Raw genomic sequence first — 14,301 nt, 5'->3', positions numbered from 1 at the left:
TATATAGTGTTATCTTCTAGTAGACCTGTTTAAATGATTTTTTATTTTCCATTTGCATGAGTTTCAGTTCAGATGCAGAGTGCTTCTTTTCACATACCCCATCTTTCTCTCCTACACATATATACACACAGTTGAGAGCAAAGCTAGGGGTCCGAGCACAGGGTCAGGCTGTTTATTAAGCGCCGCTTGAGCATTTCAGAGAGTTAAGGGCCTTGCTGAAAGAGGTGACTATTCTGCTGAGGTTTGAACCAACAACCTTCCTGTTATAGGCACAGAAGCTTAACCTTGCTGAGCCACACACTGCCCCCAACCCAGGGACCTGAGGAGAAAGCATCACCCCCCCCTCCCTGCCCCCCGTTTCCCCATGTTCCATTAGTCCTTACACTCCATCCATGCCCTGAGGCTCTGCAGATGTGTCCCTCAAGTTGACACTGCCTGGCAGTCAGGCTTCACCTGAGCTTTTGAGAGCTGAATGGAATTCCGAAAGCCAGGGTGATCCACACTGCTCCAGCCATAGAGCCAAGGTCCAGGGTTGGGCCCCCCGAGCAGGAGCAGTGCCTGGTCCCTGGAGGGTGGGGTGTGGCAGTGGACAAAAATACGCATCGTTGCCGTTCTCCTGGAACACGCTGCACCCACAGAGATCACCCACCCACAGGAATCGGCAAGCTCCATTTACAGACAGGATTAGACACCTATTATAGAGACAGACACAAGAGCAAGGTGGATTGCAATCTGCAGTGTGACACATCTCCTCCTCTCTTCCTCTTCTCTGTTAATCAAACGCAGTGTGTTTTTTTTAAGGCTTACTCTTAGACTTCATTTTTAAAATTAAATCCATTAGCTTTTCATGTACTTATCATTGAGAGGACGTTTTGACAAATGACGGGACAAGTGAGTATGGAAAATGGATGAATGGAGTTCAAACCATGCAAAAATGTGATCTGCCCCTGAGCCGTCAGTGAGGAAACACTCTGCCAGGCTTAGACTGACTTACTTGTAGCATGTGAAGCCTCCTCATATTATTATCAGCTTTGGAAAAAGTATTTCCTGCACGCAGATTTGCAGACGTACGGCTCACCTATATATTCAGCTGATTTTGTAGGTTCTTTGCTGTGCCCTGGTTATATTATTAAAAACAGGCTTGTTCAGTGAGAGGAAGCATAAGCGTGAGGAAAAGCAGGTGGCAATAAATGGCGTAAAACAAGCAGGATAGCGATGTGCACAGGGCTGTCTGTCGTTCCCCTTGCTGATCATGTTCTCCAGCAAACTCCTCCCCCCCTCCAAGCAACCAACCCATGTGCACCTACAGGTCCGACGGATTCACTCATCAGTCACCCTGGGAATGAGATGCCCAGGACCTTGTCCATTAGCTATCTCCCCCAACCCCCAGCCCCCCATAATCAAAGCATACTCTTCTACCTCTTCTGAAGCTGCCTACGGTGGAGGCTGCCATGAACCATTTCCTCGGGAGAGGGCTGTGATGTCATCGCGACGGCGCTGAGGTGCAGTGCATGGAAACGGCCGAACCATCGTCCCAGATGCATCTCCTGAGGGGCATGTGATTCATCTGCAGCGGGCGGCTGAGACTCAGCGCAGAGCCGACTGTAACGCGATGTGTGAGGAGGCCGCGATGCTCAGACGGAAAAGGCCGTGTCCAATGAAACGTCAACGCTCTTCTCTTTCCTCCGTGGGATGGTGCCCGTCGGTGTCAGGGACATGCTCCCAGATCCCAGATCTTACTTTTACATTTAGACATCAATCCAAAAGCATCACGAGTGCCTCTTTTCAAAAATCAGCTGCCAGCTGTGTGATGCACCAGTGAAAAGATGTGCCTTCTGACCCAGAAGAGAAGAATGCGTCCTGTCAGATGTGACATCCGGTGTTGGATGCTTTCCATTGTCCTCAAGATGGGTGAAGGGGGCCGACACATGACTGCTACCTTTGCAGTGGTGCTGAGCTGCAGCCTAGATCGGTGTTTCCCAACCTAGGGAACCAAAGAGGCTCCATGTTTTTGCTCCCTCCCAATTCCCTGCCAGAATGTCCACATTTTTGCTTCCTCCAAGCTTCCGGGAGCAAAAACATGGACTCTCCGTGGGTGTCCGAGAAGCGGATTGGGAAACACTGACCTAGACCACCGAGCGGTCTCTGTCAACTATGGGGCCTGACTGGATTTACTTGGTGCTTCACTTACAACCAGTGACCAGGAATCAGTCATTTTCTGTAGCAGAACATTTACGAACGAATAGAATATTCATGTAAAATATCTATAAAAAAGGCAAAGTATAAAATGTGTTAATGGAACAACTGCAGTGCAGAACCACGTCATTTTATATTCACTTTCTAATAGAGAGTGTTACTAAGCTCTGATGTGCAACACCCAAAAATTTATATTTTCATTCTTAATTTTAATAGTTGCTGTGAAATTCAAAATCACTGAACAAGCACTGTGATAAGCGATTTTACTACCGGTTTGTATCACAGAGGTTTAAAGCTGTGCGTGCTGGAAAATGATGCTGAGCGGGATTATACTGCTCACATTCAACACAGTTGCCCTCCCCATCAGACCAGAGACACACAATCCTAGCGCATGCTGTCCATTGCCATGGCGATTCGCAAAGAACTTCTATTGTAGGTTTAAGCGATGTCAGCGAGAAGTAAGTATAGGAGCCTTACAAATGTCGCACGTATAAATCTGTTTGCTTTGTCGCCACATTTTAAATAAACTGCATGATTGACTGTAATGTAAGATTCTGTTTGAAGAAAGTACATGACCAATCTAAGTTATGCTTCATCCCTGTTGTGAGCATAGCTTCATAAGCATGGATCCAATGATGTGGGTATTAAAGTTGTCTAATTTACCGTGCATGTCATCCAAAGTGACATTAAAAAAAATGTATATCTGCACCCATTTGTAGTGAAGAAGCGAGACTGCAGAGGCCAAACAGGTTCTGTTAATGGCCTGTAGAGTGAAATATCGAAATATTAAATGTGCTGTTGCAGAGATCAGTAAGCCAGTTGTTTGCACATTTTAGCTATTTGCTTTCATGCTCCACTCCACTGTGCAGTTCCTCTTTAATGATCTGCCAAAGGCCTCTGGGGTAGCGGGGCTTAGGCTACCTACAGGTTTAATGTCATGTGGAGTCCGGATCAATTTTCATGAGCCGTATGATACAGCTGGCTGTTATATAACAGTATTTCATAAACCAATAAAATCATTGGACCTGTTGGTCAAGCAGCTGACTCAAATTTTCTCAGAAAAACAGACACATAGACTACAATTATCATCAGAATGCCCCCAAATTATTATTATTATTATTATTATTATTATTATTATTATTTTCTTTTTAATAATTGATCAATGTTGCTGTGTTGAGATTTAATCTGTGAAAGTTCCGCTTCTGCTTGTATAAGCCTACTTACACTTTAGTGTCAATCCTCTTCACAAGGAGACAGTCAGCCGGCAGCACGGCCAGTCAGAGTCACAAGCCAGTGTCATCACACACACACACACACACACATATGGTGCCAGTCTGCAAATCTAGTTTGCGGGCCTTTGCAACAGTAATTGAAAGTGAAGTTCGGTTAAATGTCACGCTGCCATTTAAACACGTGCCACGCGGCCATGGAGAAATGTCTACACACGGGCAAAGAAGCCTAAACCCAGATGTCATCACCTTCCTGAGTAGCCTCTCAGGAGATAAACCTGCATTAGTAAACAAGATTCAGGGCTCAGGCAGGACTGACACATGAGTAACACCATTCTGACCCCCTCCTGTGGGGGGGAGAGTACCGTCTCAGACTTTTATTGGATTTCATGGTTATCTACAAGGCCTACATTGGGCTGGGGTATACATACTGCCACCTAGTGGCACAAATACACACTTCCAAGCCAGAAGCAGAACATGCACACAGTCTTCTTATAGTAAGCAGAATTGCTCGAAGCATCCTTGATGCACACAAGCCTCCTCTCCCCTCCATCAAGCACCACACCATAAAGACAACTTAAGGATAAATTGCTCAACAGCCTATAGGATTGAGAGAAACATTCACGTCAGGGGGCTGGGGAATCCCAGAGCCCCCCAATCTGAACGTCTAAGTGCCCCTTTTCGAATGACCAATGATCACACAAACTCAAATGAGAAAATGTAGCGGTCAGCCATACGCATGCCGCTCTGTTTGAAAAAAAAATCTCTGCACGTCACTAGTTCCCGTCATTAATTTCTGAGTGACAATTTGCTGTCATGTTGGCCTGGCAGTTACAGCCAGCCTTGGCCTCAGATCCCTGCACAAACAGGGCGGCTGGGGCGTGCGAAACCGCACTCCTCGTCACTCAAAGGTACCGGGCGTCTCATGTGGACTGACGGAGAGATGGGAAGGTCAGCCCCTGGGATTAGTATTTGAACAATATTATAGTAAATATTAGTTAAATGAAGACTGGGTGTAATATTTACTTACAATCTGTGGGAAATTACGCCCCAGTCTTGCTGCCATGGACAAATACGCATATAGAGTTATAATTCATACATGTTATAACTCTTGTACTTCATCCGGCATTAGTAAGTGAACTTTTTCTGTCTCATACTTCCCTGGCACCTCGACAGCAGCACAGCAGAATCACTGGGAACTGGCAGCAGTGGCAGAACAAAAAAAGAAAACCCTTAAGTGTGAGAAAACAGCGTAGCTCTGAGCTCTTTGAGGTCTCCCCGCTTTTGGGTTCCGTAACATAAAAACGCGGCACCGACGATCTGCCGTCTGTGTGTTCGTTCTGCCGGCGACTTGATGTTCTGTTGGACTGCCGTGTGCAATTACCGTGAGCGACGGCAGCGGTGCCTGAGGTTTATAGACAGCTCGGCACTAAAACCCGGAACAGGGGGACCATCCTACCCAGAGAGAGTAACAGAGACAGCAGAGCGAAACCTGGGGGACAGAGACACAGGACTGTTTGTTCACCGAGCCTCTGGAGCCCCGAGCCGATTAAGTGTGCGATTCCCCCATGTCCACTTCTAAACCGGAGCTGTTTACACACTCGAACTTTCCGTCTTCCTCAGGATGAACCCATTCCATCCCCCGTGTTCCTGCACTCCAGACTGGCCCCACTCTCTGCTCGTTACCGTCATATTAACCTCTGCTTGCTCAGCTCCACAATGAGCCTGGATACCGGTGGCTCCCGTGTCAGCAGACAGCTCTGCTCATCCGACTTGTTGCATCTACTCCATCTACCGCTTTCATTTTTCCTCTAATGAGGTTTTGCTCTCTTTGCCCGGCACACTTGAGGCTCCGGGTGAATTTTACATGCATCGACCCCCCAGTCCCAACCCTGCCTTAGCTGCCTCAGCAGGTGGCTAGGACAGGATCTGGAATAAGCCTGTCACACAGAAGGAAAATGACGGCCTTTAAAAGCCACGTCACAGATACCGGCCAAGAGAAGCCTCTGTGATTTGACACCTGCCTTTTCATACCCGAAATGCTGCTGTGTATTTAATCTTCTTCAAAGTGTCTGTAAACTGCTGTAATGTATCTCTAAGCGCACAATGTCCCATTTCGTTTCTAAGACATTCCGGTTAAATGGGACCCATAAGAGCACAGAGACTCACCGTTAATCGAGCAGCAGGGAAAGGCAGACCCTGTTTTGTATTTATTTCAGGCTCCCCCACCTCCCTGAGATCCACCATCCTCTCCTTGAAACTGAGCTTGTGATTCAAAAACCATAAAAATACTTATTACATCATACACACTACAGAATGGAACATCCTCCTTTTAAACACACATTGGCAATCGGTATTGTATTTGATGATATTTTTGGCTTATTCTGGTTTACTTGATATACTGTGGCCTTGAGATTGATAGGTGGTTCAAATCCCTGACCAGACAAGTACCACTGAGGTACCCTGAGCAAGGTACCACCCCCAAGCACTGCTCCCCGGGGGCTGAATTAGCTGCCCCCTGCTATGTCACAGATGGGTTAAATGCAGAGGACACATTTCGTCGTTGTGCTGTGATGTGTCAACAATGACAATTAATCATTTTCACTTTACTAAACAGGCTGTTACTCGATGTACTAAACAGGTTGCTGTACTGCAGAGGTTGCGATACTGTACAGGTAACACAGCCGCTGGGTCAAGGGACTCGGGGGGGAGGCCAGGCATGGTGGAGTAACAAAGATAGAAATAAATGGGAGCACAGGGGATCAAAACGGGAGGACAGGCACAAGGAGCAAGACTGTGAGGATGCGACAAAAGAGAACTTATAAACATAGACTAATGCAGGGCAACAAGTACCAGGTGTGGCCCATCAGGGGCCACGTGAAGGAGGAGACCGGAGGGTCGGGCAGACATAGCAGACGTAGCAGACGTAGCAGACAGGACGTGAGAACAGGTTGCTGGACACAAAACGGCAAGCAGAGCATGCTGTTTGAACATTGATTATATCACCGTTAGCCATTACAAAAAGAAAGGTCCGTTTCCGGCAGCTGAGAAATGACTGACTTGTCTGCTGGGTCCGATTTCTACCACCAGAGACGCGCAGATACAGCTTTAAGGAAAGCAGCTGACACCGGAAAACTCCATTCAACACTGTGAACCTGCAAGTTTGTGTCTAGCTTTAAGGAGAAAGTGAATCGCATCAAGGATCCTGTAAAGCAGGTTAGTAAAGCTGAGCAGCGTGACACTGAATCGAGGGGCAGCCGGGTCCAGCTCCACATTCCACATATAACACAGAACGCTTGCCAGTGCTTTAAAAGTGACCATATTCATTTGCATCGAAAACTTGAGTTTATATAATTATCACCTAGTATAAAAACAGCACATTTAGAAGCAGCCTGCAGGGACCCCTGCCTCCACCCCCCCACCTGTGGACAGAAGGTCACACTGCTCCAAAGCTCTCATTTTAAGATCAACTGGACCACCACCCTTATAGCAAGGGGCTCCACATGCTGTGGAGAGCATCAAACGAACTCCAGAAACACTAAATTCATGACTGATGGGGCAACCAGTCCTGTGTCAGCTTCAGCTAAAAGCGGCTGCCAGGCAACTAATAAAAATAAACCAGCTTCCGAAAACCTCCGCAAGCACCGAGGTAATTCTGTTGTGTTCGTTCCGCCAAGCGAAGAGGACAGAGTGGCTTCGGCGTGATAACATTGAACAGAGGTGGAGATGATCCTTACACCCCGAGCCGCCATAGGACCCGGCTGCTCCCCCGTTCTCCGTCCCCCATATCTGGGGACTGATTCAGCAGAGGTGACGAACATCCAGCCTCGTGGCTGGAAAATGCAACGAACAATAAACAGGCAGGGAAGCGGGGAAACAGAAATGGATCACATCAGATCAAAGCACTTCAAATGGGACGACAGCACCGGCTGACAGCCTCCGCCGAAGCAGAACAAAGACGAGTGGCTGGGAAAAGAGGAGTCCCACAAGGCAGGAGTCCATTGGGTTGAAATTCTGGTCCAAAACGCATTCATCCTGTGCATTTATGATGTCAGCTTCTGCACTGCATGTTACACCAAAAATGGACAAGATTTCTAACAGCATAATTCCAACTTGACGCCTGAAACTGGACTTATGTGCTTGGAATGGGGGTAAATTGTTCCCGATACAACCACCTACCTGTGAATAGACAGATAAACGAATTAATAAAAATCTACACGATAAGTTTCTTTACTGAGCGCCAGTTACTTTTTCTGCACTGAATAAGCGAACGTGCGGGAGGCGGGGCTAAAGCTTGTTCACATCAAAGGAAGTTAATTATAATGATTGAGCATAATTTTAGTCATGGTATGTAATTATTGCAGTTTTTGCTTCAGATGGCATGTTAATGTGACAAAGGGATAAAGATGATGGTGCTGAAATCGGATCAAGCAGGTGTCTCGGCCGAAGTCACGTCTGTGGGGGGCCACTGCGCTGATTCACTCCCCTCGGCGATGCACTGAGCTCCGCTGCTCCGCTCCTGTGCACTGCGGCTGGGTCACAGCATGGGGTTTACACTCTGGCTAATGTGCAGCGGTGGGATTGCAGAGGGATTGAATCAGGAGCCATTCGTGTGAGCTGCCGTGCCGGTGCGAGGATGCAGACAGCTGACGCGGCATTAAACACTTTTCTAAATTGCTGTGTTTCTGCAACAGCAGGGCAAGACTTCAGTGTTGCGTTTCGGTGAAAATGTTCGATGCATTCCCGCATAATAAAAGAATAAATAAGTAACTAAAGGTAATTTTGCCATGTTCTTTAGAACACAATTTTCTCCGTTATTAGAAAAGGACCAGATAGCGGACAGGGGACGCTTAGCATGAAAATGCAGAAATATTTGAGCCTATTAATTGTAACCATTTATTTTGCTTTTCACAATGGCGGACGCCCACCTTCAGTCTTGGACTGACATAGGTAGTATTGTATATATGGCATGGAAATATACAAAGGTTCAAGTATATATTCATAAGCCCCGTCAATTAAGGAGATTAAGGACACTTGAAACGATCGCTCTTTAGTATATCAATGATTTCTCAGGCGGATCTTAAGCGTAATAAGCACATTATATGGCCCTGTTCTAATAACCAGAATGTTTACGCTTAAGTAAAGCATTTCAGTCTTTAAGGTTAACACCCAGACGTTAAAGGGTTAAAACTCCTGCCGCGAGTGGGACGCTTGACAGCATGCGTATTGCCAGGAAAAGGACATTTTAAAAAGAAAAAAGACAAGCACAGCTGATATATTACAGTGTTTGTGAGTCAGAGACACAACTTAACATTAAGATGCAAACACTGCCCCGTGATGCCTTTTTTCCAGCTGTCATTGACTGCAGTGAAACTGGCTGTAATCCGTAGGACCGAGTCGATTTCAGTGCGCTTTAACTGCCAGAGAAATTGCTTAAAACTCATCTGACTCCAGACACGGTCCATCTACGTCTTTAGTAACACGGCAATCTGTGCACTCGCATTTACCAGACTATGTACAGATCTGTATCTGAAAACATTAAAATCTATAGAAAAACTTCTATGCATGATACCTAAACAGGCCTGTAACATTTTGCAAAGAGTAAAGGAAATGTGTCAGAAGTCTCAACCGCATCAGTTAGCTAGAATGTCTTTGCGGTTTAATTCAATTTATTATTACATTTTTATATAGCGCCTTTCACAACTTAGTCACCTCAACGCACACGGTCGTGTTGTGGTACATTACAATTTGATTTACGGGGCAATCTGTTATCAGGAAACCAGCTGCAGGTCCTTATCCATGTATATTTACAGCTGGCCATAGCTATTCGTTGGGGGGGGCACTCTGCTGACAGAGGAGCCCTGAAGCGGTACCGCCCAGAGTAGCAACAATGCCTTCTTAAAAAGTCGTTTGAAATTACTTTTATCGTCTGTCCATTAATAAAAAATACTGTATAAGAATTGTCGATACTTAAAACTATAAAATATATTTTTTTAAAAATCACGTTATGTATGATAATAATGAAGCAATTTACGTTTGCACATAGGTATTTCAAGAATACTGCTGTCTTCCTAACCTAAGCGGCATCACCAAATATAAACCGGATTAACTGTCACTGCGCCAGGAGAATGTTACCGAAACTCGGCAGACAAGAGCTGCAGGTTTACCTGCTCCATCACATGCAAATTCATCTACCTGAGCGAAGGCTACAAAAGGGGTTTAATATGCTTGTATCGCTGGTTACTTACGGGTGCCATCGAAGCGGGTGGCTATGGTGTCGAGGAAGGTATTCTGTGGGGCTAGCAGACCTCTCATGACCGGCATCCTGGTCCGAGTGGAGGGCGTTCTCCTGGCTCGGCGCCCCGAACCTGTCGCCTCAGACTCGGACCCGAATCCGGGCAAGAACCGAGAGGTGCCAGGCGCGCCTCCGAGCCCCTGGAGGAGCGCGCTGATCCGAGACACTCGGGGCTCCACTTTGAGGCCGGAGTTATCACCACATCCTTCAAAGGGAACCTTGAAAGTCGGGTCTAAGACCCACAACTTAGCCTCGACTTCAGTCGAGGGATCGTTAGCGTAACCTGAGTGTGTTTTTAATGTCAACCGTGCACTTTATTTCCTTGCATATGAAAGTTATTCTGGAAGCGCTGGTGCTCGCGTCTCTGGTGCTGATGCTGCTGTCTCCAGTAGCGATGTTCTCCTGGAGGGCAGTTCAGCGCGCTCCCCTTCTCGCTCTCCTCCTCACTGCCTCGCTCTCCCTTTCTCTCTCTCCTCCTCCTCCTCCTCCTCCTCACTCCCCCCTTCCCTCTCGTTGTCTGTGACTCGTGTCGCCTAGTTTCTTCTGCTACCCCCAGCCGACGTCGTGTCACATTCCCGCGGGCGTGGATAGATGGCTTACACTGCATGCATCAGTATTGTTACCCTGTGCCAGTGTGCATTAGACATAAAGTTCACTGTCACCGCTATGGCGCATTCCTGAGCTGCGCATGAAGCGGTCTTAACAGCTTTATGGGATTTAATATGAACACCATTTTAGTTTGAGGCATATCATGAATGTAAAATTATACACTCATTTTTAACGAGCATACCACGGAAGTGCACAGTAATATTTAATAGAAGAATAATATCGTATCCTTTCACTAATAGACCAGTCCATTGAGCTCTGCTCTCGGCCACAGCCACGCCTTACAAACATCTACAACCGTAACTCTAACCAAACCAAACCACAGTTAAAACCAGCAAAAATACCCCCCTTCAGTGACCCCAAATTTTCGGTTCCTTGCTTTTACTACCCACAATCATTCCATCCCTTATGGAGACCCCCCAAGGCCAGCAACTACTATGAACCGTTTACAATAAGACTATAACGTATTCCCAATATAATATTTAGTAACTAATATTCCTGTACTGGGTAATCGGAAGACGGACGAATGGGTAAAAGACAGAATTTTGAACTTTCACATGTTTAAGTGATAAACAAATTATTTAGATTGCTTCATTGCACAATTCTGTTGCATAATAGATTTTATTAGATAATCGAGTCACTCACTGCTATAGTTTCTAGTTTGATTATAAATACAATCACGGTTATATGGTTCTATCCACTTGATGTGCATTGATGCACATGCTATAATTAAATCGATAAATTTATGGGACTCAAGAGGTCTTTTTGCAAATTGTCTGCTTCATATGTGATGCATTAAATTAGGCTATATCAAATTGCATTTGTGTGAATCACTTTAGTGATTCGGGAGGCTTTAATTGCTTCAAGATTTTCGTACGTCAAGGCGAACTTATGTATTTGCTAATGAAATAAAAGCGAGATGCAGCCGTAAACGTACGAAACGGACCACAAGTTGCGATCTCCCTTCAGCACCGCCAGTTCGTATAGTTTAAAATGGGAGTCAGTCCATTTAATGAAAAAATGGCCTATCTTATACTATTACGTACCTCGTCGTGGGTAGTACGCGAAATACGTAATATGTACGGATCAGCCCTAGTTGGGATAGCTGTGAAGAGCTGAGACATCAGTGCTAACTTTAGGCTTGGCGCTCGTGACATAGTATCAGGACTTTTTCTGTTATTCTTGTTTACATCTCATTAAGTACAGCAAACATTTAATTTAAAATATAAACTACAAATTAACCTGAACCATTGTTTTGAATATGTCATTAATAATACAAAACTTTAATTAGTTTTTCATTTCTTGTGTTGAACCATTAAACTCCAAACATAAATCAATTTAAAACTGTTTGGTCGAGATAATTCTGAAGATACCCCTGGCGTGAAAGGCAACAAAATCTGTGTTTTCCTTTCAGACATCCAGTCCATCGCAGGGCACGCGCTCTCACGGGAACAAACTACACATAATGTAGAGACAACAGTTACTCTGATGAATGTCTTGATGATACCCAGGGGAAATCCGCGGTGAGAACGTGCAAACTCCACGCGCACGCTGTAGATACAGGCTGCAGTGCCACCCACTGGGCCGCGCTGCCACCCTTTTCTTCACGCCTGCGAGATAAAGGAGGGGTGTTGGCAACTCCTTCTCCTTGACTGGTTAATTAACCATCTTCAACTAGCAGACTGGCCCTCCACGCCTACTTGAAATGGTTTTGGTCCTTAGAGAAGAGCGACAAGCTTGAGAAGATTCAGCTGGAGTAAAACTGCTTACCTTACAAGTCCCAAATCATGAACTCCCAGAAGCATAATTTCTTTAATTACATGGTCTACGGTGGTATGACAGGATCTCAAATCCAAACACATCGTGTGTACGAGAGTTAATTAATGGAAAATATGGTAATGAGAAGTAGAGTTACATAATTTGACCAGCTTCATTCACTGTGGTAGGTTGTTATTTTGCTTTTTGAACTAAACAGTGCAATTACTTGAATCTAGGTTAATATATGCCGTCTATCTCGATTTAAAGTGATGCAAGTATTACACTTTAATATTCCATCCATCCATTTATCCTACTGGGTCGCGGGGGGGTCCGGAGCCTATCACTTTAATATTGTTTACTATTAAATATTAGTAGCTGTGTTGGTGCCGAAATAAACATGCATTTTAATGGAATAACCCCATTTGAAAGGAATTTATGTTGTAAAATTAATTCGAATCCTTGAAATCTGGTTTTAGAACTGACCCATTCAATCTATACTAACTAAATACTAACAGGCATATCAGATTTTCAAATGTTATTCTTGATAAAAAAATTCAAAGATATCTAAGAAGACTCGGTGGTGAAAATGCAAGGTGGCCAAATGACAATGGTGATTTGGGAGCGACTTAAGGAGAAGCTTATCTGTTCATTTCTGGAGATCTACCTGCACAGGGGAGAGCTGATCACAAAAGCGCTTATAACTTGCGGATTTGCCGCAGTTGCACGTGCACCGGGTCACTGCTGCAATAAAAAAAAAATCTGTTTTGAACCTCTAGACTGTGATCACTCGTCAGAACGCAAAAGGCAGGTCCTTCAAAGATAATGTGGTTCGTAACCAGCTGCGAACTGGTACCTTGAGTGCAGATCTTTCTTCCTCAACGCCGACATTATATAGCCTGAAGGATCCCAATTGAAAAGAAATACAAAAGGAGTAAAATATCAAATTGGAGCCACTTGAAAGGCAAATTCCCAGTTTGCTTTTTATTTCCAGTCCGCCCCTATTCATAACTCTAAAGATATGAAAGAAAACAACAAATTGCAGACTAAGGACATAACATGCAGGTACCTTTGAAGTTATACCAGGCAATGAGGGACCCCAGCGGTAAACACTCATTCACATTCGATCTGAAGTAGTCTTAGCTCAAGGACCCCGATGAAAACAGTTGAGTTCCCATACACTACCCTCATAGCCTCCATCTTTGCCTGGACACAGGGTCATCCCAATTGGACAGAGTTGGACAAGCATTCAGAGCTGCATATATAGACATAGTACAAAGCTGCATCAAAGGCCTACCCAGGTGAACGAGGCAATCTGCAGTTCCCATGGTTTTTTTCTGAAAGGCGGTTTTTTTTTCCGCTTGTGTAGTAATCTTTAGCAATTATGTAGTTTTGCCGCTAGGGGCCACCAGAGGACAAATTTCGTTTAGCCAAATAAGTGAACTAAATATATTACATGTTGTCGATGTGCACGAAGTCAGAAACCTACTTATAGGACACATATATAATAATTATTTATAATATGTAATATTTGAGCTAATACCATTCATGAGTTTATACTTCTAAAAATCATGTAGATAGATTCACACCTGTTATCACATATCTGTGTAAATATTTAGATGAACTTTGCTGAGATTGCAAAATTGCCAGCCCCTGGAGGATGGGCTCTCCCTTTGAGTCTGGTTCCTCCCAAGGTTTCTTCCTACTAGGGAGTTTTTCCTTGCCACTGTCGCCTCTGGCTTGCTCACTGGGGCCTTTGGGTGGAGGGACTGTAAAGCGCTTTGAGGCAACGTAATGTTGTGAAAATGAGCTATATAAATAAAACTTAGAAGTGAATAAAATAACTGAAAATGATTTGTAACAGATTACAATATCATTTTAATCATGTTTAGCTACCAGCTCCACTCAATCCAACCTTCATCTCTATCTCTCTGTCTTTATTTGTATCCAGTGTTTGATGGTTATTATCTGAAAAGCATCGAGTTCCTTGACAGGCAGCCCAGTCAGAGCAAGCTGTGATCTTGCCCACGCACATGCACACATGCACACATGCAGATCACGAATGCAGGCGTGACAGTGAAAAAATAACCACTGGTATCATTATCCATCCATCCATCTATCCAAACTTAAACTTTTTTGAGTGTGTTTACAGTGTGCAAGTATGCTCCCTGTAGACCCAACTGTACTCAGCCAACCCCACTCAGAGTGCGTTTTCAGTGT

General features: G+C 44.9%; 1 protein-coding gene across 1 annotated transcript in view; it reads right to left on the bottom strand.

Moving 5' to 3' along the window:
* Positions 1–10,155, bottom strand: part of LOC125709419 (potassium voltage-gated channel subfamily H member 8-like) — a 45,459-nt gene extending 35,304 nt beyond the window's left edge. Inside the window, exon 1 of the mRNA XM_048977802.1 lies at positions 9,674–10,155. Coding sequence (XP_048833759.1) covers positions 9,674–9,749 — 76 coding nt within the window. The 5' untranslated portion in view covers positions 9,750–10,155. The remainder of the gene's footprint in view (positions 1–9,673) is intronic.
* Positions 10,156–14,301: the final 4,146 nt, after the last annotated feature.

The sequence above is a fragment of the Brienomyrus brachyistius genome, chromosome 16, assembly GCF_023856365.1.
Source record: "Brienomyrus brachyistius isolate T26 chromosome 16, BBRACH_0.4, whole genome shotgun sequence".
In the NCBI taxonomy this organism is placed as follows: Eukaryota; Metazoa; Chordata; class Actinopteri; order Osteoglossiformes; family Mormyridae; genus Brienomyrus; species Brienomyrus brachyistius.
This window is presented reverse-complemented; position numbering and strand designations above follow the sequence as displayed.